The 26,158-nt window shown below is 51.6% G+C and overlaps 1 protein-coding gene across 8 annotated transcripts in view; it reads left to right on the plus strand.

Moving 5' to 3' along the window:
- Window positions 1–25,098, plus strand: part of LDLRAD4 (low density lipoprotein receptor class A domain containing 4) — a 347,890-nt gene extending 322,792 nt beyond the window's left edge. For 6 of the 8 annotated variants that reach the window (XM_058678479.1, XM_058678480.1, XM_058678478.1 and 3 more), the window contains 3 exons: window positions 9,956–10,110; window positions 23,153–23,206; window positions 24,418–25,098. In XM_058678479.1, the coding sequence (XP_058534462.1) occupies window positions 9,956–10,110; window positions 23,153–23,206; window positions 24,418–24,951 (743 nt within the window). In that variant the 3' untranslated portion in view covers window positions 24,952–25,098. Of the gene's footprint in view, window positions 1–2,624; window positions 2,829–2,849; window positions 2,933–9,955; window positions 10,111–23,152; window positions 23,207–24,417 lie in introns of those variants that run through there. The other 2 variants (XM_004581637.2, XM_058678484.1) reach the window with 2 other exon arrangements.
- The last annotated feature ends 1,060 nt before the right edge of the window (window positions 25,099–26,158 follow it).

Consider the following 26,158-nt stretch of genomic DNA (forward strand, 5'->3'; position numbering starts at 1 on the left):
CCATGGCCTGTGATAGTTCCAAAGCCTGGCTCACAGTGTGCTAGCACAGACAGGTGGAGTGTCTGCTGGGGGCGGGGAGCGGGGGGAGCCCCTCAGTCGCAAGCTGCCCCCAGAACTTCCTTCCTGAGCATGCTGCAGCTGAGCAGAGCTTACAGAGTAGTGAGAGTGAAGACCAGTACCACCCCCAGGGACTACCCTGGAAGACCCGATCCACTGTGAGCCCCGACTTGGTACACCAAGCCCTGCTATGCTTACAGACAACGGGGAGCACACCCAAGCACAGGCGAGGATGGCTGCAGGCACGTGCCCCCTGGGACACGCTTCCGACAGAACATGCGCCCCACAGAACACACATCCCATGAAGCATGCATCCTACAGAACATGAGTCCCATAGAACAAACATTCTGCAGAACATACGCCCCACGGAACACAGGACCTGTGCAGCATAAAATCCACAAAACACATCGCTCCCGCAGAACGTGCATCCGTGGAACAAATGTCCCACAGCACACAAATCCCATGGACCTCTTGGTGGCTGGCAGTGTGCCTGTGTGTATGTAAGACGCGGACAGTGGTTTAAAAATAAACTTTAATGCAGGAAGTCAGAAAGCTGTGGAGGGCTTTGTTTACATGGGTTCCAGTGGGAATGAGAAGCAGAACGAATGAAGGAGCTCAGTGAAGACCCGGCGGCTTGCCGGAAGGAGCAGGGTCACGTGAGGCAGCCAGCCAATCACAGCGTGTGTGTGGACATCGCGATGGGAGATGTGTCCACTCTTTGTGAAATGCCATTGGCCCCTGCGAGCCACTTACAGCCTAGCAGATGATAAAAGAGTCACAGGGCTCATGGAGTTCATGAAAATCCCTGATTTTCCCAAACTGGACTTGGCTGGTAGTCATGGGCGAGCACGTCTCTGCTGAGACTTGGTTTGGGAACAGATCTGTGAAGCTGAGTGACCCCACATAGTCAAGAGTCATCCCTAAGTGCAAGGAGCCCAGGGCAGCAGCAGTGGGGGGGCAGCCTCTGGCTCTTGTGGGAGCAGCCTGCCACGCCCTTGGTGACAGTTCCTCCCTGACTCGCCTGAGAGTCTCCCCCACCCAACCGCATGACCTTGAGAAGAAGTGGGGAGAGCATTTACACATGGAGGCAGGCACCCATTTTCGAGTTGGAAATCGCTCAAGGAAAACCACACGTCCTGGTTTTCCCATGCAGAATCGTCCTTGCTGCAGTTCCGCTCCCTGCCTGCTCCGCTTCAATCCACAGGAGATCTCTGAAAAAGCTCCTTGGCCTCTCTTGGGTTCCTGTCCTGCCGGTTCCTCACTCATCAGAACATGAGCGAGGAACCCGGTGGTGACATCAGGGCCTGCGCCACCTGTCCCCCCCCCCCAGGTGACGTTTCCGGACTGACAGCAGGGACTGGCTGCTGAGTGCCTGGCAGTGCCTGCCAGAGTTCAGCTTTTGCTTTGACAACTTCTCCCTTAGCCAAAACTATTGTTACAGCCCACATGTCTTTCCTATTTACCCTAACTAAGGAGAAACGCAGGCTATTCTAGGCGTAGCACCATGCCTGTGGCCAGGGCTATTTGCAGTTGGACTATGGCACGCTGCCTTCTGCATTGTGGTTGTCTGTGATCATTATTATTATTATTATTATTTTACTGGAAAATGTGACAGACAGTTCTCCGCATGGCCTCGGGGCGTGAGAATGCGCAGGAGATGTTTTACACACACATGAAATGAACCATTAAGCCCTCGGGGGCGTCGGGGGAGGGGGGATGGCAAAAGGGACCGTGCTTGCCCAGAAGGAACTCTGAGAAAGCGCTCTCTCCAGAGACAGGTCTCTGCTGATGTCTTTTGACTTGCTTTATTCGCTCACCAGATTCTTTCCTATGCTTTCTGAACCTTACGGGTAAAAACTGCATCTGTGATTGAGAGTCCTGATGCTAAAAGGATTTTCTGTCGTGTACATGTGCTGCCACACACTAAGAAATTACCGGGAGGGCTATTTCCTGCTGTGGTTATGACATCGCTCGCTGTAAGAGCTAGTGCTGCTCCATCAGTCAGAACTTGGGGAGAGGAAAACCGAGACAGCGCAGCCTGCAGCCTGGCTCCCAGCGTAAGGGACGCCTGCAGGTGCTCTTGTCCACATCAGAGAAGTCCCAGCGGGCTGACATTTCTGCCTGTCCCGTATGTTGCCTTGGGAAGCTCTCTCTTCATTTCTCCTACTTTGAAAGCTCAGAGCCAGGATCAGAGGTAGAAGAGGTCATGTTTAGAGTTGCAGATCTCTCCTGGCCTGCATGCCTGGCTTGATAAGTGCCCGTGGAGAGGATTTTTGAACTGTCTGGCTGCAACCCCGCTCCCCTGTGTGCATGAAGTTGAAGTTGACAAATGTAGGCAAGTCACTGCCATAATGCAGCTGCAGAAAATGCCGGGTGTTCGGCTGGTCTCAGGATCAGGGAGCCTGGCCCTCGTCTCCGCTCCGTGACACCAGCGGCTTCCTGTCGTACCCCTCCTGGTTGCTGTTGATGGCTGTTGATCATTTTTAGACACAGTCTGCGGTCAGAGTCGCGGTGTTTGAGTCTAGCACCTGGGCTGAACCCTGTTGATACAGTAAAGAGAGAGAGACATACACACCCACTCTCACACACTCTCCCACACTGGCTGTCACTGCAGCTCTGAGCTGCCGCACGGGAGACAGCGTGAAGCTGAAAAGGATGCTTTAAACTTGGGGAGGCCCACGTCACTGCCGAGGACCCGATTATGTCCAGTGACCACCCGAACAACAGCACACTGAAGGAAGCTCAGTTTAAAGACCTGTTTTTTCCAAAAGGTACCTTTGCACAGGCCAGGCGGTGCGTGCTCTTCAGGGTTTGTCTGGCTCCCCTTGGAGTTCAGGGTGAGGACAGAGTGGAGGGGAGCAGACAGGCTTTCTCAGTCAGTTTGTTTCTGTCTTCAAGGCACTAGGAGCGGGGCTGGCTTGAGGAAGTTGGATCTGGGGCTTTTTTCTCTCCTCTGCAGGCTGCGCGTGGAGCCACGGTGCTGTTGCTGGGAGTGCGGGGTGTTTGCTGCCTGCGGGAGGCTGAGACCTCCGGGGAGGTGCTTTTCCACACTGCTGCACTCTGCGGTCTTCAATGCTAACTTGTTGAGCAGTCCCACAGGCAGCGTTTTAAAGAAAAGATGCACTTCTTATGGCGTGGTCGAATCAATCGTTCGGTAGTTTCCCCGGTCATAGATGCAGTACCAGTGGTTGTCAAAGGAGAAAGCGACTCCAAGAGAATTGCAGCCAGAGAAAGTACCAGGCAGCCAGCTGCCTGCCGCTGCCAGGAAGCCCGCACACATGCGGCGGGCGCACTGGGATCCGCTTTCCCAGATTAGCCTGGATGGAGGTGGGCTGAGGGTGGATTTTAAATGAATCCTATAGGTAGAATTAGGCAGGATTTTTATGTATGTACTTTTTTTTTTCCATTTATAGCATGGCAAGGGGGTAGACTTTTAAAAGATTTGTAATTACTCTTAACTTCTCTGCTGTTTTTTTTTTTAATTTTCCTGAGAATCCTGTCAGTCATCCTTGATCATAACACATTTAGGCAGATTTCTTTCCAAGTGATCAAAAACCTCTGCATTCTCCATTATACAGCGAGAAGTCTTTGCGTCAGATGAATGCCTGGGTCTTTCTTAGTCTATAAAACATTGTCACCTCGATGCGATGGGCTCACGACCTGCAATCCAGGCCCCATTGTCATCAATGGCCACTTGCTCTCGACACCGCAGGCCCCTGACCCTCCAGTCCGTTTCTCCACGTGCGGATTGTACGGTAACATCTCTCAGTCCCATTAATATGCAACATGTTTTCTGTAAACACAGGATATAAATAGGCTCTCCAAACAGAAAATTTATAGCAGCCATGAGGCTCCTTTTCCAGTGACAGCTCACACTCTCTTAGAATGATAATTGATGAGTAATTGTCATGAAACCTTCAGCAAAAAGTCAGCATCACCCATCGAAGTCATTAGTGTTAGATGTGGGATGTGGTCCCGTGGCAGACTCAGAACTGGGTGGACATCCGGGACCCCCTGCTTCTAAGGGCTTCTTAACGGCTTCTGTGAGGTCACTCAAAATACTTTGCGTAACAGTGGAATTCAAAGATGTGTCTTTTTTTCTGAGAGCAAAAACAATTTTTAAAATTCATTCATAGGAAATATACATATAGTGTATATGTATATATATATGAGAATATGCACCTGCCATGAGGTTTTTGAAGTTTGTTTATACATAACATGCTTCAGTTTTGCACAATGCACCTGGTACCAGCTGAGAATGTTTTGGGTGGCTAAGGGGTGTTGTCCCAGAGTTCATTCGGTGGAAGAAGACCAGTGGCTCCTTCCAGCGCTGGATCAAGCACACAGAGAACCCCTCTAGGATTGGGAGCTGGGTTGGGGAAGAGTCTACAAAGAAAGGGAAAACCAGCAGATGATTCTGAGTGCAGTGGATTGAGTGTGTGGGTGTTGGGGGAGTATTGTTTGACTTCTCGTAGGATGGTAGGATGCGTCAGAGTGACCAGTGCACTCCCAGGGAAAACACCATTCTAAATGTATCCAGATAGTAATAATCAGTATGATTGTAGTTCTGTTTTGCTTTTCAAGCTTTAAGCTGTGAAGTCATTCTTATCACACAGGCTAAATTTCCTCCTCAACCTTGGTGTTTAATGAGTGTGAATTTCCATTCAGCCATTAAAACGGAAGAGTCTTTTTATACCAACGGTTCACAATTACCGTCTAAGAGGGTTCCAGCTCCTCCCCCAGTCCCCACCCATCTCCCTGCCACCACTACCACCACCCCGGCCTCTGTAGGATTTCGAAAAGCATTTTAGGAATATTCAGCACTTTTTAAAAGCGTCCCTGAGCCATAAATAAAGAGTAGGATACCCCCACACCCATCATCTCATTGCCACACACACCGTCTCTGCCAAGGACATAGGCAGGAAAGAAGTGCAGACAGCAGTCAGAGAGCAGAAGCCAATTGACACCAGCCAGATGTTGGGGGCAGGAGACTTGGCTGGAAAAGGGGGTCAACCTGGGGGAAGAGATCCCGTGGCAGCCCAGGCTTGGTGCCGCATTCCCAGTGGACTCCAGCAGGTGGAGGAGTCAGGGGACTCGAGCCCCTCCTGTGAAGGGCAGGGATCGGAGAGGGCAGGGCACAGCCAGTGGTCTCAGGGACAGAGCTGGGTTGTGAGTGGCAACTTCTCTAAATGCAATAGAGATGTTTACTTGATCTGGTGAGAAAAAAACGGTTCTGAGGGCCCCAGACTCTGCCCCCAACCCCAGCCCATGTATAGGGTATACGAAGGCATCTGTCACACAGTTAGAGCTTACAAATAATTAAACATTAGGAAACAGGGCCTCTGGGAAGAGGGGGTTATTAGTGGAGGAAAAACCCAGTGAAAGTGGTGTTAACCTCCCCACAAATAGACACGAGTGTTGCGTTGGAACCTAAAGTGGTGCGACCACACTTCCCCAGAGTTCTTTAAAAATAGTACAGACGCTCCTGGCCCCCGGATGATTCAGTGAGTTCTTCCCCAGGACCAGGGAATGAAGCAATAGACTACACACAGTTGCCTCTGTTCTCATCATTCCCCACCATGCTGCCTGGAGTTTCTTGGACATGTCGCCGCAAAAAATAGAGATTCCCTCATCGCTGTCGTCATTGTCACAGCTTTATAATAACAAGAGTATGATGCCTTCCTGTGGGTTTGAGACCTGGTTCATTAGAACAGGCCCTGGTGTTAGACGGCAGTGATTCATCGCCCGTAGCATCATGTACTACAGCCCCATAAAAGGAGAGGGAATGTGAAAACTCAACTTGAGCCTTAACTGCTGCTGTTGCGCGGCTCGCTTTTTTGGCATTGCCCTGGTGATAGCAACAGCTACTGAAACCGCTGGGAACCAACCAGGGGGCTCTGTTTGGAATCCCCTCTGGCACAAGTTACCGCAAACCCCTGAGCGTCCTGCTCAATTCTCAGAACGCCCCCTCTTCCTGGGAAGGATTGGGTTGTTTTTTTTTTTTTGTCTTCCTGTCTCAACAGTTCTTCTGGAACTGTCTTCTTAGCCTTCCCTTCCCAGCTCGCCCCTAAAACCACCCAAAACCCACCAGCATAAGCCTCTCGCCCTGGCTGTATACTGCAGCTCCCTCACCGCTACACCTGTTCTCTGCCACCTGTGAAAACTTACTCTGGGGGGGTTTGGGTAAAATCCTCCTGTTTGAAATGCAGGAGGGGCCGGTGGGAAGGCAGATGTCTCTGCTGGGAGGGGAGTGTCACCCGTACCCCTGGGTGAACTTGAGCAGAATGCAAGGAGTGGGCTTGTCCTGTTTGTCCCTGAGAACCCTCTCTGTTGAGGATCTGCAGCCCTGAAGAGAGTCAAACCTTCCTGTCTGTTGGTTCTGACTGTTCTGTCTCCTGTGACTTAAAATCAAGGAGGTGATGTGTTTTCAAGACAGGTTTTGCCCTGATTCAAAGCAGGAGTCCAAGACATGTTTGAGTGCGAGTCTAGCTCTTCTGGGTGGTGCTCTCAAGAGCACCCTAGGGGACCTCGCCCTGCAGCCAGGGACCAAGTACCTGTGCAGCAAGTTGCAATTCAGTCTCTGGAATGCATATGTTTGGGGTCCCTCTGTGTCCCTGGAATCTCACCTGCAGGAAGGGCTGCTTCCCGTTCGTGGGCTGAGTGCTGCGATAGTCCAGGCTCTCCTCAGGCCACCGAGGTTACCAGCTGGGTGTTCCCGCTGGGCTGCATAGCTCTGCACACAACTGCCTGAGACCCCGTGCCTGCTGTGCTGTGCCCACGAAGATGCCCGAGAGTTCGGTCAACCCCAAGTTAATTCCATGCTCTCAAGGGTCCCTGAGCCCCCAGAGTTGCCGTGTCCTGGGTACAGTAGACACAATGACCATGGTGTGACAGCACAGGTGCAGGTGTCTTAGCAAGGACAGGGTAGCTCTGTGCTGGGTGGAAGGTATATGAATAAGCTGGGACACTCAGCCTAAGAATGAACAGCAGTCCCTCTGCAAAGAACGAGCGGTGAGGACTTTCCTTACAGTGGGCATGCTCCTTCTACACTGTCTGTTTTTACCACTGAGATCTTTGCCACCCTGACTTGAATTTTTGAAGAGGATATTATAGCTCAGGAGAGGCATGCCTTTCCGACATGTAAAATGCCCTGTGCATCATAAGAGACTGAAGAAAGAAACACAGATCAAGTACAGATAGAAACATACAAATCCAAACCGCATAAGTCCTAGAAGAAAATGTATTATTGGAGTATCAAAGAAGGCCTTCACAGTCAATGGGGGAAAGTTTCGATTCTACAAAGAAAAAAAAAAAAAGGGAGTTGGGTTTCGTGAACATTTATATCACACGGAAGCTCACAGCAGAGTTCCAAGAAAAGGCCGGAGGAAATGTTTGCAAGCACACGCAACAGAGAAAGATTGGTAACTGTAATATAATGTGAAGATTTCTTACCAAATACGTGAGAAATACAGGAAAACACTACAAATCACCCAATAAGGATTGCAAGAAAGAAAAATGCAAATGACCATAACCATAAGGGAAGAGCTAAAACGACCAATAATTGAGAAAATACAAATGAAAGCAAGACAGGTGCTTTTGTTCAATGGATCTGTACAGGTGCTGAGTTCCTGTCTCCTGTGTTGTGACACAGAGCACTTGCCCGCGCCCACCCCGCCCCGAAGGGACCCCAGGCTCTGCTTTTCCACAGAATACTCAGAGAGGTGAAGCCCAAACAGGCAGGCCCATACAGATGTTCAAGTGTTGCTTGAATGCAGGTGTCCCATGTCAGTCTGTGTGAGTCCCAGGCTTCTTGCTAATGTGAGCTTTGCCAGACAGCTCAAGTAGTTGGGGTCCCCGACCCCTACAACCAGCCAGCCCACCACTCCCCTTGGGCAACCTGGATTGGGTTCCTGACTCCCAGCTTTGGATTGGCCCAGCACCAGTCATTCCCAGACACTTGGGAAGTAAGCCAGCAAATGAGAGTGTGTCTCTGCAAACAAAATAGAATCAATAAGTTAATTTTTTGTATGATATGTCCTTGACCCGAGGAGTTTTGCTTTTACAACTCTTTCTCGTAGACATGCCAACACACAGTCACATACGTACCCACACACAATCTTTTAGTCAGAACGAAGAAAAGAAAGTAAAAGCAACAAACCACCCAACCGCCGGGCAAGGTCAGCGCCAGAGTGGCATACAGAGGAGAGGGCCAGTGCAAAGAGCCAGGTCAGCTGCAGGTGCCTTGACATGTCGGATGAGTTAGGCAAAAAAAATAGAGGACGAAGTATTTGTACCACACTTGCCCTGCAGTGCAGCCTGCTCACGCAGCAGCAGGCAGAAGCTTAGGGCCACAGGGTCTGTGCTCAGGACAGGCTGCAGGCTAGGAAGCAGTTTCCTTCTGTGTTTTTAAATGCCAGAGTTTTGGGCTTGGCGGCGTGGCCTAGTGGCTAAGGTCCTCGCCTTGATCCCATATGGCTGCTGGTTCTAATCCCAGCAGCTCCACTTCCTCTCTATCTCTCCTCCTCTCAGTATATCTGACTTTGTAATAAAAATAAAAATAAATCTTTAAAAAAAAATGCCCGAGTTTATCATAATACTCCCTTGCAAATAAAACACGATTCTGCCAAACATGCCGGTAGGATCCCAAAAATAGGATTGCATGTGCTTTGCCGCCAGCAGCTGTCTGCAGAGCTTGTTGTGTTTCAAGGACAGGTGACCAGGAGGGAGCTTCCTGTAGGAACCCTCACTGTCACCTTTGCTTTCTCTTGACAAAAATGTCTCTCGAAGCCCCAAGGCTTGCTTTAACCGGAAACCTTGTATCCACCCTCAGAAGAGAAGGAGCAGAAACGGAGGCGGAAGAAGCGTTGTTCAGGATTCGCTCTTCATCACTGTGTGCTCTGCCTTGGGTGCAAACAGATGTGGCTCCCTACCCTTTCATGTTCCTACGTGGTTGCCCCTCTGTGTACCCTCTTTGTTCTCTGCAGCCAGCGGAGGCCTCCGTGTTGCTGGCAGTGGCCTCTGGGCAGGAATGCTCCTGTGCAGGTGGACAGAGCCTGCCCCGTGTGCCGGGGTCACCTGCAGAGCCGCTTGGCAGCTCATCTCTTCTGCCTGCTGACATTGCCTGATGCTGGACACCAGGACTGTGGCGTAGTGGCTGTGGGCTCACAGTGGCATTCTGCGTGAGAAGCAGAACATCTGTATGGGCCTGCCTATTTAAAGCATGCATGAATTTGAAAAATACGTTGTGCCAAACAGACTCACCTTGAAAGTCTATTTCTCCATGAACCTTCTGAACGACCCATATATCTCCCCTCCTCCTGGGCTTGGAGAGATGCCCCTCGAATCAGGTTGGCTTGAACCTCACTGGAAAGGCTGCTTTCTCAGTGCCCTTTGGGGGCGGGGTTTCACCAGCAGGGAGTGAGTTTAGGTGGCACGTGAGACCATCCCTGAGGGAAGGCAGAAACCAAAGGGTCCGCCCAGAGCGAGGGGTTCCAAGATCAGCCACACCTCACGAGCCCTGGAGGACCCCCAGAGCTTGTTGTCTTAAGGCCTCCTCATTTCAGAAGTGCATCTGTGCTCTGCCATGTGCTGGGCCCCAGGGATTGCCTTGAGGTTCCCTCTCCTCGACATACCAGAAAGGCAGATTCCAGCATTGGTCCTGGGCCGCAGACCTGGGTTCAACACCGCATGCAGCCTCAAGCTGCTTGTGCAACTGTGCCTTAGTGTCTTCCTCCACAGCGTGGGCTGACCATATCTGTCTCCTGAGGTCCCATGAGGACCGGATGCACCCAGCAATCTTCTTCTTCTTCAATCTGGTCCCTAGTAGTGCCTCTGGTGGGATGCAGGTGCTACAGGGGCACAAGTGGTTCACACCCTTTTCCTTCTCTCTCTCTCGCAGCGGAGCTGGAGTTTGCCCAAGTCATCATCATTGTTGTGGTGGTCACGGTGATGGTCGTGGTCATCGTCTGCCTGCTGAACCACTACAAAGTCTCCACGAGATCCTTCATCAACCGCCCAAGCCAGAGCAGGAGGCAGGAGGACGGGCTGCAGCCGGTGAGTGCGGCCAGGGACAGACCTTTCTGGCTAGGCCTGTTTCACAATCTGTGGTTCTCCAGGCTTCCTCTGGGAGGTGAATCATGAACTGGGCTCATGAGTAAGCTGTTGGAATCGCACAGGTGGCCAGTACCTGCAGGATGGATGACGGCCCCATGCTATCGGCCCAAGCAGGAAGAGACATGTTGTGTGACGTGTCTCCCTGCAGGACCAGAGCTGAGCAGCTGCTGTCCCCTGCGCCCCCGAGGTGCTGTGGAGTGGCAGCTGGGGCCAGCACCCTGGGCGTCCCTTCGCAGGAGGGCAGGGCACCCTGGCTTGGTCATCCTTTGAGTGAGCTCAGGTTTGCCCAGGTGTTCTGCAGCCCCCAGCAGGGAGAGAGGAGAGGAGAAGGGGGAGGATCCGGTGCCTAAATGTGCCATCGCCACCTGCAGCCTGTGGCCTGGGCTGCTTGGGGCAAGAGGGAGAAGGCAGCAGCAGTGAACTCCTCATGCCTTCCACTGTCATTTCTTCCTGTGTGCTCTCTGACCGCCCCCCGCAGGCCAGCCCACAAGCCCCTCCAGGGTTGTGCCAGGTAGGCCAGCGTCCACAGGGCCACACTCCCTGCCCAGATGCTCCAGATGTCCTGGGTCCTTGGGTTGTTGTCCAAAGCGGGTTGTGTCACTGGAAGGTGCCCACGAGTTCTTTTGCACACAAAGCTCGCAGACCCCTCCCATCCCAAATTGGGATAGAGGGGGCAAGGAGAAACCCATCAGTCCTACAGCCTGAAGCCACTGCTTTGCCTGCAGGCAGGGACTGGAAGGCACGCTGGAGTTCTCCCAGGCTGTGTGGTTAGCAGGCCACCCCTGGTTCCCCACCAGCACTGCACTGGCAGTTCATTCATTCTCCCTGAATGATGCTGTTTGTTCTCACACCCCAGATGCCCAGGGTCCTTGCAGGCGGGCACTGATGCTGAGACTCTCCCAGTCCCCTCCTGGCCCCCCTTCTTCTTCTCAGACCTGGGTATGTGTGGAGCTGGGTCTGCCCTTGCAGGGGCAGCGCCAGGCCCAGCGCCAGGCCCACCCATCATGCCCGACCCCCACTGTGGTCCCTTTCCCTGGCACACCCTTGCCAGCCCAGAAGGGCATCATGGGAAGAAGCCTTCATGAAGGCAGAGGAACCTTCTATTGCATTTAGCAGTGGGTTTGTGCAGCTGGGCCATGACCAGGAGGCACTGGCTAGAGACTCAGAGGTCCCTTGCTGTGGCATGAAGACCCTCAGTGTCCATCCCGGTCTTGTGTCTAGGCCGGGAATGGGTATGGAACTGGGTCTGCCCTCACTCCTTCCCTGCCAGCCCATGTGTTCTGTCTTTACATGAGGTTCGGCTGCTTAGCTACAAGCTCTGTTGGGATAGTTTGTAGAACTCCTCCTCCCCCTGCCTGTCCTCCTCATCCTCCTTTCCTCCCCCACCCACTGGCCCCCTCAGGCCCTTGGAGGTACTATATATACAGTGCTGGACAGCACCTGATTGACTTACACTACTTATTCTCACTGGCAGCCATTGTACCCACCAGGGAATTTTGACCGTATCAGGAGGCGTTTGTGGCTGCCGCAGCAGAAAAGGGTATTCCGGTCACTGGACCACCCCACCCCAGCTTCCCCAGTGACTCCTGTTGGCGTCTGCCCATGTGTCCACTCTCTGGACCACCCCAGTCTCCTCCAGGAGCATGGCTCAGCCAGACAGTAAGGAGACTGCTGTCAACCACAGTGCGGCAGACCCCCACTCACACACTCCAGCCGAGGCCATTCACTCCCTCTTGTTTGAGGTCTGAGTGTCAGGAAGTGTTAAGGAAGGGCTGGGGGAGCCATCGTCCTCCACATCTCATTGCCCAGCTGGGCTTCATTGATGAACCTTGGCACAGGACAGCTTCCAGTGGCCTGCCAGGCTGCCCCTTTCAGCACCCTGGTAACCCAGGCTCTGAAGGTGGCAGCTGAGGCCCTGGAGAGCAGGCAATGGACTGAGGTAAGCACGCGTTTGTGCTGCTCCTGTTTCACGTCTGTCCTCCCAGCACTGACCGGCTCCCCAGTCCCTTCCCATGTCCTCAAGCATCAAAGTTCCAGGCTCCCCAGCCCAGTGCCCGATGCAGTTTGCGAGTGTGCCCCCTGGTGGCCTCTTTGTGGAGAGTGCCCGCCTTAGCCTCCAGGGAAGCTCCGCCTCCAATGATGGGGATGGGGAAGTCGTTGATCCATTTGTTAGGGATCCCTTGGGGTCTCCAGGAGCACTGGCACTAAATTTCCCAACACGGTGGGTCCAACTCATTTGCATTTCTGTAACCTAGGTGTTAAGAAGAGCTCCCAGTACACGCCTGGGCAGAGCTTGAGGCCTGGTTCTGCAGGCAGCTCCCAGCAGAGGGTGGGGTGTTGGGATCTCCGGGGCATTCCCTCGCTATGAAGAGACATCAGTATTCCTGTCCCACACCCCAAGAGATCTACACAGCAGCTGAAGAGATCCAAACAGCCCCTTGCTTTCGACACACCTGCAGCTGGCCTGGGACAGACAGCAGTATGTGTGTGCAAATACGGCCTGGAGGACGGGTTCTATTGGAACCCTATGTACTTGCAGGTTGTCAGCCACCTGGATGGATGGAAGCAGGCATTTCAATTAAAAGGGAACCAAACAAGTTGTGGTGGGCGATTGCTTAGCAGCACCTGCTACCAGAATTAAACCAGGAGCCCAAGCCACTGCAGGCAGCCTGTAATACACTACTGACTGCCCCAGGCCAGTTGAAGCTCTGGGAGCTATGGGTCCAGCAAAGAGAGAGAGGTTGCTTGCTCACCCCCTGATTAAGGAAAAGAGGAGTTCACCTCTGTTTCTGCAGAAACTTCCATTGCTAAGATCCACAGAACTCTGGGCTGGAGTGGGTTCCCACAAAAGGTACACACATGGTCCAGAGTGTGGCCCGTGTGTATTGTTTGCCCCTTGGAGTGTCCTTAAAAATAGAAAAACTGATTCACCTTTTTATTTTAATATATATATATATATATATATATATATATATATATATGAAAGGTAAAATAAGAGAAAGAGAGAAATCTTCCATGTGATGGTTCACTCCCCATATGTGCACAATGGTTAGGGCTGGGCCAGGCTGAAGCCAGGAGCCAGGAGCTTCCTTCAGGTCCCCAGTGTTGTCTGCAGAGGCCCAAAGACTCAAGCCATCTTCAACTGTCTCCCTAGGTATGTTTTAGCATAGAGCTAGATCAGAAGTGGGGCAGCCGGGACTCGAACCAGTTCCCACATGTGATGCTGGCCCTTTGGTCCATCTTTGCAGATGGGAGACTTCTCCTAAAAATTGGAAATTCTCTAGAAAAGGCAGCATACTGGGCTACCCTAGCTCCAGCCTCCAGGCAGGCACGTCACAGCAGCTGTCACTGGAGTTGGGCCTGTGCTGGCTTCTACCCTGTTGTCCCATTTCTCTGTCCCTTGACACCAGGGGAGTGTCATTGCCACTTAAATGTTTTGTACAGCAGCTTTTTTTTATTATTATATTTTGACAATCTTTACATGGTTAATTAGGGTAAAAAGGTACAAGGGCAAGACCACCATTTCCCTATTGTTTCCTTCATATATCCGAGGTAAAGGGAATATTGAGGGAGAAGCCCCACCCAGTCTCCCACCCACCCCAGGTCCCAGATGTAGGGCACGCTCCGAGATCCTTGCTCAAGTGGTTCCGATAGTTCACCAATCATAAATCACTGCCAGTCTCGCCATTCCAGGCACGATGAGGCTGTTGAAGAATCCACTGATGGACATAGTCCATCATGGAGTCTCCCCTTGTCCAGTATTTCACTGCCAACATATAGCTGAGGTGGTTGATTGACCTGTTCTATCTTCCATCTTTTCTTGGTTAATGTTCTGAGTCTGCCATTTCGACTGAGGGGATCCCCAAAGAAACTTTGAGGTGTTCCCAGACCAGATTCCTATATGTACTAGCAAGAACAGGGCCCGGCACAGTCCATCACCCTGATCAGCTGGTGGTTGCAACTGCTGGGTTGGTTCTGTTCTCAGCTCCAACCTCCACCAGAACCAATGAGTGTTTCAGTCCATCCTGGCTCTGCCGATCACATACTCAGCCCTCACATAAACCAGTGGGGCAGCTGGGGTTTTTTTGCGGTAAAATACTCTTCGATATATGCATCTCTGTTATAAGGGTGAAAAATTGACAAGGCCACTCACTTCCAGCAAAACGGGTGAGCACATCCTTGTGGACTGAACACCACCCCCGTCCGATTGTGAGTGTGGATGTGAGTCCTGCACTTGACCTCAGGTCGTGACTGTGACCCCTGCCCTCTGGTCACAGCCCTGAGGAATAGGCCCCCTCATTGTCACTGGTGTCTGCCCCACGCGGGCACACATGGCTGTAGGCTCCCAGGCTGACCATGACTCAGCACAGCCACCAGCAGCCTCTCGATTGACCCTGGGAGCAGGGGTGACCAGAGCACCGCAGTTCCAGGCAGTTGGCCAGCAGCCCAGGCACCTTTCAGGAGCAGGGCACTCCTCTCTGCCCCGTGCTGGGACTCAGAAATCAGTGGCAACACACTCAAAGTGGCCTGGCGCCTTTCTCAGCCTGAGCTGGGAGGCACTGAAGTGTGAGAGAGGCCACATCCTGGGCTCCAGCAAAGGGAACAGGGGTGGAACCACCACCCTAGGCCTGAGGCACCTGTCGCAGTGCCCTTGTCTCCTCACACCCACCTGCACCATGGCTACAGATGGTTTCCCACCATGCAGTTGCTGTGGGCCTGTTTCCAATGAGGCAATTAGACAAGAGAAATTGGTCGGTATCCCTTGCTGGGGTGAAAGGTTATGGGGCTTTCTCTTTTACTGAGGCGGATTCCTGCCAGACCCTGAGACCCCCTATGCTTGTCAGTGACGTAGTTCTCTAAGGATCCCTCATTAGTTCATGAGTGCAGAAGTTAAGCTTCCAAGCGCCAGGTGGATGGCCAGGGCCAGGCCTCCCAGGGCGCTCTGCACAGGGAGCAGCTCTGTTGCTCTGCTGGATCCTAGCACTCTCTGATAACAGAGCTGCCATGGAGGCCTTCCATGAGGCTCTGGGCCTCATGTGTCCCGCCAGTAGGTAACCTGAACATTCCTTCAACATGACAATGTCATGCTTTGATGGAGCAAAACAAAAGTCAAGTCACTAAGGAGACGTTGGCTGAGGAGGGCGGACCATGACTGTGACGCAGCAGGTCTCCTGTGTGCACCCAGCTAGATGGCGCTCTGGAATGGCCCAGATGTATCTCCAAAGCAGGGCGGGAAGCCTGAGAAGTCCCTGTGATGGCGTCCCTGCTGAGGCTGCAATTGGAATTACCTTCAGAAAAGGCAGATTTTTTTTTTTTAGTGTCAAAAGGAGCTTTTTTTTTTTTGTTTTTAAACTTCTCCATGATGACAAGCTTTTCTTTTTCCTGTTTGTTCTTGAGTTAGAACTGAGTTGTGCCAGCTGACATCCACCACAAGTCAGGTCTCAGGAGCAATAAAGGATAGAGAGTGGGACAAGTCCCCAGCTGAGTCGCAGCACAAGGACGCTGCCAGCCCGCAGTAGCCACAAGGGCCCCTGCCGGTGTCACAGAAGCTCTCTGGGTGACAGTGTGCAGGGGTGACTTTTGCAATGCCAGAGCATGCTGTGTTTGCACAAACGGATGGTGCAAGCAGTTCCAGGAATGTGTCAAGCATCTGTGGACTTCCAGGCTAGTTCCTTGGACGTCGGTGTGCTCTGTGGCAAAAACAAAAAGCAAAACAAACAAACAAAAAGAAACGACTAAAGAATAACAGTTGCAAATAAAATGTATGTAGAACTGTATGAGCAAACTTGTAGCACACTCTAAAATATGTAAGCATTTGCATTACTAATCCAATAGTGAAATTTGCCTTTCAACTTAAGTCCTTGAATGTTGCCTTTGTTTGCTCAGAAGCTACTAAAATCCAATTTTCTCCGTGATTCTACATCCGGGGACGTACAATGTTCTACATGTTTCTCTTCTATGAGCTCTGTGGCCCTGGTGAGGCTGCACCAGTGCCTGGGTGGTTGGCAGGACTCCGCCTGGCTGGACCCCCCTGGCTGTGCAACCTGCTGTCCTGTGTTCTGGTCCCCAGGCTGGTCCCCCTAGTAAGGTAATGGTCCATCCTTCCCAAGCAGCCACCCTGGAGAGGCACCTGTTTCTTCCCTTTCTCATCGTATTGTTCTAGAAATAGAAAGGATTCCCCTTCATTCCATCCCAACAGACCTTTCTGGGATGATTTGTCTTTTCCCTTAAGGGATGTGCCCTAGATTGAGGAGTGCTGGGCGGGAACCGATGATGGATGCCCCAGGAGGAGCTGCAGGGAGAGATGCTGGAGAGAACACGCTGACATCTAGCGGCGTCGGCGTCACATCCAGGCGGTGACTGCCACCTAGCGTCGGAAAGGCAGCACTCAGGACGCTTGCGTGATGGAGAAGTTGCAGGAGGAAAGGGAAGGGAAAAAGTGGCTTTCAGCTAAAAGCAAAGGTGCTGGTGACCATGTACAGAGGGAAGTCTCGTTCTGGAATAGTGAAATAGATTTCCAGTGATCTGAGTCATTCCCTGGGAGGAGCCTCGAATAGAAACCGGAATACCTAGGGTGGCCTTGCTGTACCACAGAGGGGCTGCGTCACCTGTAACAGGTCATGTACCCTCTCTGGGCCTCTGTTTCCTAACTGGGGCGGTTGTCCGGCATCGTGGTTAAGATGTTATTTGGGACACTCATGCTGCACGTCAGAGTGCCTGGAATCAGGTGTCAGCTGAGCTCTTAATCCCGGGTACCTGCTAATGTACACCGTGGGAGGCAACAGTTAACGGCGCTTGTGGGTAGAGTCCTGCTGCCCATGTGGGTTCCAGGCTCCTGGCTTAGGTCTGGCCCAGCATCAACTGGGAGTGAGCCAGTGGATGAGAGAGCTCTCCTCTGCTGCTTCCCAGCCCCGTGCGTGCGTGCGTGCGTGTGTGCGTGCGTGCGTGCGTGTCTATTCTTCAAATAAATGAATGATTAAATACAGAATTAAAAGAGAGATAATAGACCTCTATCGGAGCCTTCCAAACTATTTTTGACCATGAACAGCAAGGAGAAACATATTTTACGTCGTTATTCACAGTTTTCACATACAAGGCTGAGGAAGAGATTTCATCAAATACTGCTGACAGACGGGACGCTCAGATCATTTCTGTTCTGTTTCCCTTTGGGGAATGCAGACTGTGCCCCACTTCAGTAGATTTTTCAGCTTTCTCTAGAGTCTGAAGAACACAGTAGCAGGTGTTCTCCTTGTCCCCGTCCCCTGATGATCCAGTGCTTCTCTGTGTGTGGAAATAAACATGGAGGAGCTCAAGCAGGTGCAGGGGGAGGCATCACTACGGACCAGCAAGCCATGGCCACAGGAGAATATCCTCATGCAATAATAGGAAGTGTTATACAGTTTTGGTAAAAATGATCTAAGAGCTGTGGCGATGACCGGCAGCCACAAACTAAGTAACCTGGATAGGACTGACAGACTTCTAGAATTGTCTTGCCAAAACCAAATCATACAGGAATCGAAAGCCAGAACAGATCTGTCACGAGGAAGGAGATTAAATCATCAAAAGCTCACAAAACACAGAAAAACGCTGAACTGGTGACTCCTATCACTTAAAGAATTGATGTCAGTCCTTCTCAGGCTCTCTCAAAACACAGGATAGGATCACTTACATTTTTTATTTGTTTATTTTCCACGAGCAGAGTTACAGAAAGAGCAAGAGAGAAAGAGAAAAAATAAGGTCTGCCACCCACTAGCTCAGTCCCCAAATGGCCACAACAGCCAGAATTGTGTCAAGCTGAAACCAGTGACCCGGAGGGTTTTTTTGGCAAGGGGGTCTCCCACGTGGGTGCAGGGGTCCAAGCACTTGGTTCATCTTCTGCTGCTTTCCCAAGCAAATTAGCAGGGAGCTGGATCATAAGTGGAACAGCCAGGTCTCCAACAGACACCCCTACGGGATGCCAACACTGCAGGTAGCAGTTAAAGGCTGTGACACATCACTGGTCCCGAGAATGCTTCTAATTCATCCTCTGATGTCAGCGTTCATAATCCTAAAGCCAGAAGAAGACACAACAGAAAAGATACTAGCAAACAGAATTCTGCCACACACTGAGAAGATTCTATACATGCCATCACCAGCTGGGGTGATGAGATGGTGTAAGAATGGAAACGTGTATGAAAATCAGCATCATGTACCATGTTAAGAGAATGGAGGAATAAAATTTGCATGGCCATCTCAACTGATACAGAATGGAGTTTTACACACACACACACACACACACACACACACACTTTGAACATCTTTTCATGGTAAAAGCACCCAACAAAGTAAGATGGAAAGCAAGAACCCTTACATCATAAAGGTTGTCTATGGGAAGCCCACCGCTGACTTCAGACTCAGCTGTGAAAGACTGCTTTCCCTCTAAGGAAACAAGACAAGGATGCCTGCGTTTACTACCTCCTTTCAACAGGTGTCTATTGAAAAGTCTAACCAGAGCAATTAGGCAAGGAGACAAGTGAAAAGCATTCCAACTGAAGAGAAGGAAGTAAAATGATCTGTGTTCCTAGATGACATGATCTTTCTGTATAAAAAAAACCCTGAAGATGGCACCAAAAGAAAGAAATCTGTTAGCTGATTTCAGCAAAGTAGCAGGATAGAAAATCAACATACAAAAACCAATCGCATTTCTGTATGCTAGCACTGAACAAGATGATAAGGAAATTAAGTGTCAGATATCCATGTATAAACTTCCCCAAGGGAGTGAAGGACTACCACACTGAAAACCACAAAACTTTTCTGAAAGAAGTTAAAGAAGACTCGGGAAATGGAAATACATTCCATGTTCATGGTGGGAAGACAATACTGTTACGATGTCTGTACTACCCAGAGTACTCCACAGATTTAGCAAGTTCCCTGTTAAAATTCCAACACTGCTGCCCTCAGAAAAAGAAACATCCACCCTGAGATTGTTTTCACAAGCCAAAATAATCTTGAAAAAGAACTTCAGAGTTGGAAATGTCACATTTCTGGGTTTCGACACTTGCTTAATTGCAAAACCATAGTAATCCAAACTGTGGGTGCTAGCATAAAGAAAGTCCTAAAGGACAGTGGAATGAGACAGGAGCTCCTGTAAGGAACGGTACGGGGATCTCACAAGGTTCCCAGGAAAGTACAGTCAGATAGTTCCGGGGAACCCAGACATCTGGGGCAGAGAACAATATTGAACACCTGTCATCCAGTCTAGCCAAAATTAACTCACAGTGGATTTAAACAAACCAGAGCTGACGCTGTAAAATTGTTAGGAATGAAGCATCATGGTCTGCACCCGATGTTGATTTCCCCCAGTATCAGAGTCAGGGACCATGGTGCAAGGTTCTGGTGAGGGCCTGCTGGGGAGTTAGGATGTCACTTCTTCCACATCCTCCTATGTGGAAAGGGCGCTTGCCACCCCGTAGTTCTTTCCAGTCCTAGTCATCTTCCATAGGCCCTGCCCTCACAGAGGGGGGCATGTTCCACCCCACCCCCCACTGTGCCAAGTGGTCAGTTTGAAAGGAGTCACTCTGTTGGCGTGCCTCAGGTCTGCCATGAGCACAGCTTGATTCTTGGTGTCGTAGAGATCTGATCACTCAGAAAATTTCAGAAGCTTTTTCAAATGTAACTGTTTCATTTTCCTGATCATAGACCATTCAAAGGGAAGGAAACAGGACACAGATTCTTCTCCCGAGGCTGAAAGCTTTGGAGAGGCACCATGCCCTTGTCCCACTTGGTCAAGTCCCTACGTGAAGAATCAGCCTCTCAGAGTGGCCCTGGGTCTGGGTCTGGGTCCTAGACCAGAGCAACTTCCATTGTCAAGCCAGAGGAACTAGAGCACCAGGTTGTGTCACAGGCTGTCACTGCTTGGTGCATTTATTGCTGTCCAGGCTCTGCCTATGGGCTTGCAGATCCCGCTTGTTCCCCCTAAAATGTTCCCACACTCAGAGCTGGTCAAATACGAGGAAACCTAGAACACTGACTCCTTAGCCAGAGAACAGCAAGTAGCAAGGTATGCATGTGTAATCAAAAGAACGGAGGGAAATAATCTTACCACAACAAGAAGGGAGTTTCCGTAAATTCATTACAGCAAAAGGGATCCCTGAAAATGAGTAATGGGAACTTCCTGCCCCCCTTAACTGTGTGTTAACTGCAGTGATGATGGGCAGGACCCAGCACCTTCCTTCTCAAGAATTATAGAGAAAAGGAGAGAGAGAGAGATCCTAAGCTGGAGGTATCAAACCCAGGTGCTCCAGTACAGGAAACTTGCAGTGCCAAACGCCTGCCATGCTGTTTAGGGGTTTAATTCTACTGTTAGATTACACCTACAAGAAGCAAAGGCCAGGCAGAAGGTGTCCCCGATTACAGATGTGTCCCAAGGTGGGAGTGGCCAGAATATTCCACTGTGCGGGGGGAACCCTCCCTCTGCTCCAGCCTTGGGGACGTTAGGGCAGGACACTTGTTTGCACGCAACTGGAGAGGGAGAGGACCTGGGCTCTGAGGAGCGTGCGTGCTGATGGGAAGGCAAGTCGCAGGGGCCTTACACTCCTGGCACTCTCTCCCTGCTCTCAAGAGTACCTCTGTGGTACTCAGCTGGTGAACTTGGCTGACAGTGGCTGCAGCTCAGGGAGCCCTGAGTGCTGGGCTCCTTCCCCCTCTCGTCAGAGTTCTGTCTGTGAGGGTTTGTTTCAAAGACTAACTGCTCAGAAAAGGAACTTGGCTGTGGGGTGGAGTGGTCACAGGCAGGCAGGCAGGCCCCGGCAGCCTGCTGCAGGAGAGCGCATGTGAAAGCTGTGTGGCAGTTGTGGCATGAGATGAAGACGAGGTGTGTGATGGGTTGAAAGTACCCATGCAGGGCCCGGCGGCGTGGCCTAGCGGCTTAAGTCCTCGCCTTGAACACGCCGGGATCCCTTATGGATGCTGGTTCTAATCCTGGTAGCTCCACTTTCCATCCAGCTCCCTGCTTGTGGCCTGGGAAAGCAGTCAAGGACGGCCCAAAGCCTTGGGACCCTGCACCCGCATGGGAGACCTGGAGGAAGTTCCTGGCTTCTGTCTCCAGATCAACACAACACCGGCCATTGCACTCACTTGGGGAGTGAATCATTGGATGGAAGATCTTCCTCTCTGTCTCTCCTCCTCTCTGTCTCTCCTCCTCTCTGTCTCTCCTCCTCTCTGTTTATCTGACTTTGTAATAAAAATAAATAAATCTTTTAAAAATACATCTATATATAAAGTACCCATGCAGAGACCAGGATGATGTCAGTGTGACCCATACCGGCGCCAGCAGCGGGACATGGGTGCATGAGTGGAGAAGAGGAGGGGCCTGCCCTTGGAGAAACCCAGGAGGCCCAAGGGCTGGTAGTGGGTGTCTGTGTGACCTCCACGTTGCACAAGAGAGCAGAGGCCAGCAGGAGTGCCTGGCAGGTCGGCTTTAGCGGGGACAGGGAGTAGGCCCTCAGTGAAAAAGGTTTGGGGAGAAACTGGTGAGCTACACCATGTTCTGGGCAGCATATGCCATGTTCTGCAGCAACACCACTGTATAGCATCAGGTGACTGACAAGGGCTGGCCCCTGCTCTGAGGGTCACACAGGGTGTCGAGGGTGTAGGTGGGTGCTCAGCACTGAGAGGGCAGCGACCAGGAGCCCGAAGGGGGCCCTACGTAGGCTGTCTGGGGGAGAGCCCACGGAGTCCTGCTGCTGGGCTTGCTCCAGTGTGAGGGGGTTGAAACGATTTTGCATTTTCAGACAGCAGTGAGCCTGCCCCGTGCTTTTAATGCCACGTGAGCTGGTGGCCAGTGCCTTCTTGGGAATGATAAGTTAGAGCTGGATGCCGAGGTCCCCAGAGGAGCACATGCCCCGGAGTGGCAGCAACAGTGACCCACAGGCAGGGCAGCATGAGCCAGCAAGGGCAGGCTCCGGGTCCTCATGCAGGCATGCTGGGGCACACCAGCCATGCTGAGTGCAGGCAGGGGCCACAGCCACTGCTCGAGCCCAGCCCTGGTTTTCACGCTGGCTTCGGGAGCAGGAACTTGAAGGGGCAGCACCAGCAGCTTGGCTGCGTGGCAGGAGGGCAGTCGTCACTTGGTCCACTTCGGGCCTTCACCTGTCAGCAGGCCGAGCTAGAATGGTCCATTACATAATGTCAGAGTCAGACCCTGGAGCCCACGCTTCCTCCCAACACAGCTGGGTCAGTTTATATTTTTGCAACTGATTCCGTGATGCCCCAAGCTGTATCTTAGGAACAGGCTGTATGTGACAAACACCCTGAAGCGGGTATTTATATTATTAGTGTGCTGGCCCCAGAAAAGGACAGGGGTGGCTTTCCCGTCCAGAGAGTTGGGGTGTTTTGCCACCAGGATCCACATGAGGGGTGCTTCGGAGCCTCAGTGATCAGCCAAGGGACAACCAGAACACGGGCGCTAGTCTGCCATGGACGGGCCAGACGGTTTTGCAGCATGATATTCCACAGCAACAAGGTGGCAAATGATTCCTGCAAAGACAAACTCACCAGAAAACGTCAGGAGGGCACTCTGGCTTCCAGAAACTTGGCTTTGAACTTGTGAGCCAGCCAAGGTGTGCCCGATGCCTGATTGCCCCTGCTGCTGTCCTCCTCCCTAACCGGGGGCCCAAGCAGGCCTGGGGGCGGCGGGGGAAGGCTGCAGGCTTCCCTGGGGCGAGTCTGTGCCCTCAAGTGAAGCAAACCCTGACACTGTCAGGTTCTGTGATTCAAGATGATTGTTCACCGAACAAGGCCAGGGTCTGAACACTAATTTTTCCTCTTGTTTACATGCCCCCATTTTGGGGTGGGGAGGATGTCAGGAGAGATTTCCCTGTCAAAGGAATGGTATGATCCCTTTTCAGAAAGTTGGGGCTGACGTGTGAGGGTGCTGTGGTTTCTACTGTGCACCAAGTTAATGTTTTGTTGTTCCTCCTTTCTGTCCCTTTTGCCACACCAGGAAGGGTGCCTGTGGCCTGCAGACAGCGCCGTGCCGCGGCCAGGGGCCTCAGAGGTAAGGAGGGAGACCCCTCGCTTGGGACTGCCGTAGTGCCCCCTGTAGCCCAGGCCTGGGACACAGCACAGGGTTCAGGAGCAATACTTGCGCATTATGGTATTATCTATAGATCAGGTTTAAAAGAGGCTTGGGGGAATCTTTCACTAGAATCTTCTAGGGGCTTCTTGTACCTTCTGAAGACTTCTCACTGTTCTTTTTTTTTTTAAGATTTATTTTTATTGCAAAGTCAGATACACAGAGAGGAGGAGAGACAGAGAGGAAGATCTTCCATCCGATGATTCACTCCCCAAGTGAGCCGCAACGGGCTGGTGCTGCGCCGATCCGATGCCGGGAACCAGGAACCTCTTCCGGGTCTCCCACGCGGGTGCAGGGTTACAATCCGAGAACGAAAATAACATAGTGTCTGCTGGTTCACTCCCCAAATGGTTGAGACAGCCAGCGCTGGGTAAGACCCAAAATTAGGAGCCTGGAATTTCTAAGAACTTGGACCATGCTCTGCTGCTTTCCCAGGAGCATAAGGAAGAAGCTGGACTGGAAGCAGAGCAGTAGGAACTCAACCTTGTGCTCCAGCATGAACTTTGGACTATAAAACATTTGACATGCCAATGACTAAAAACTTCTTTTGAAATACAAACAAACTGGGAAAATCTAAAGACTAGGCAGGGAAATAAAGGTAACATTTTCTGGATTTTTTTAAACAAAAAGTAACAGGGCAGTCGGCTTCCGTGAGTAATTAATAAGTTGACCCCTCGCCTGTGGCTGCCATAGATGCTACTGTATGAAGTCATGGCATACTCTCACCATGGCAACAGGGAGCCCTCCCGGCCTTGCTGAACAGCAGCTCCTGGGCTCCGAGGGGCCTGAGGAAGTAGGCAGTCCAGCCTGTCCTGGCAATTTATGAAAATGCCATGGCCTGGGTATGCTCCGGCACACACAGTGACTCCCACTAACCCACACTCCCTCTCATCTCAACTCCAGTGCAGCCATTCTGGATGCACTGTTGTCTGGCCAGGTCCAAGGCACAAGGGCCAAGAACACTCAGATGTAGATGTTGTTTTGCGTGTGGGGGGGGGGGGGGAGTTGTTTGTTTTGGCATAGTGTTTTGTCTGGAAGAACGATATCTTTCAAAGTGGTAAGAGCCCTGGTATGATTTCCCAGGAGTCTTACCACAGTCACGGTTGTTCAGGCATCTCCTCTTTTCCTTCCAGATCATGTACGCCCCACGGGCCCGGGACAGGTTCACCGCCCCAGCCTTCATCCAGAGGGATCGGTTCAGCCGCTTCCAGCCCACGTACCCCTATGTGCAGCACGAAATTGATCTCCCCCCGACCATCTCCCTGTCCGACGGTGAAGAGCCGCCTCCTTACCAAGGGCCCTGCACCCTGCAGCTCCGGGACCCTGAGCAGCAGATGGAACTCAACCGTGAGTCAGTGCGGGCCCCTCCCAACCGAACCATATTTGACAGTGATTTGATAGACATCTCCATGTACAATGGGGGCCCGTGCCCACCGAGCAGCAACTCGGGCATCAGCGCAACCAACTGCAGCAGTAACGGGCGGATGGAAGGGCCTCCCCCGACCTACAGCGAGGTGATGGGCCGTTACCCAGGCGCCTCTTTCTTCCATCACCAGCACAGCAACCACACACACAGGGCGAGCAGACTGCACTCGGCTCAGAACAATTCAGAGAGCACAATTGTACCCGTCAAAGGCAAGGACCGCAAGCCCGGGAACCTGGTCTGATCCGTTCCAGCGTGCACTTCCTTCCAACGAGCGCTTGCACTGAGGACAAAGAAAGCAAGGAAAGGAGGAGGCCGCTCTGGGCCCTTCCCATGCGCAGTGTTGTTCAGTTTTCCGTGGTACAACCAAGTAAAAGCAAATGTGCAAACACGGTCTTTGTTTCTGATTCCTTTCAGGGGAATTGCATGTAAATGCAACTGAAATAATACTTCCATCCGGTCTGAGAGCGAACAGTGTTTATCTGGGGGTGGGGCGCAGGGGATTGGGACGGGTAAAGGGTGAGCGGGAGAAAAGAGAGAGAGGAAGTGCTGTGAAGATACCACGAAGTCGGAGCCAAGGAGGTTATTTGATGGATTTCATTTTGGAAGGGGACTGCAGAGCCCAGAACGGTCTGTTTTCTAATTCATGGAACCAAGAGGAGAGCATTACTGCACCTTTTCGGGAGGAAGAATCAGCCAGTCTGCTTTTTTTTTTTTCCCCTCCAGGGAGTAGAACTTCCATTTTACGAATGTGAGTGAAAATTCCTATTTCATGTGCCAAGGTCTCAAGCGGAGGCATTAGATGGACGAAAGTTGCTCATCTGTGTTGTGACGATGTGTCTCAAAGCTTGCACTTACCCAGGGGTCTATCCTTGAGGAAAACATCGCACGTGGAGTTGGGTGTGTCGTCTTAGCACGTGTGGAAGGGAGGAGCCCAGAATGTTCCCCAGAATCGTGCAAGCGAAAAGGGATTTGGGGATACAGACCAGGGTTTACTGTCTTGCAGAAACATAGGAAAGTCCCTTTTGCTCCAAGAATTAGCATCAAGTGGCAGAACATCACTGAGGCACCTGAAACCCTTTAGATGAAACACCAGGTCTAAAGCATGTCAGGTGTGTCGTTTGAGCTCCTCTGCCCATTTTCAGCCACATATATTATCAAACAGGAAATGACACATATGTCCATGTGTCCAATAACCAGGGCACGCTGCCCCCCCCCAGTAGCGCAGTTTGAGACTTTTATTTTCACTGTAGCATGAAAGACAATTCCAATCCATACTTTATTTTCTGCAGTCAATTGTGGAAAGTGCAAGGTGAATATTTTTGAGTACTGTTGAAAAATGTGACTTCCTCTCCTTGCCCCGCCCCCACCCCGCCGCCTTCCTGGAGCGCTCAGATGTGGCCTCTTTGCGGACAAGATCGGCTCCACGGGAATCTCATGTTCCCTTGTCC

Source organism: Ochotona princeps, chromosome 21 (genome assembly GCF_030435755.1).
Source record: "Ochotona princeps isolate mOchPri1 chromosome 21, mOchPri1.hap1, whole genome shotgun sequence".
NCBI lineage: Eukaryota > Metazoa > Chordata > Mammalia > Lagomorpha > Ochotonidae > Ochotona > Ochotona princeps.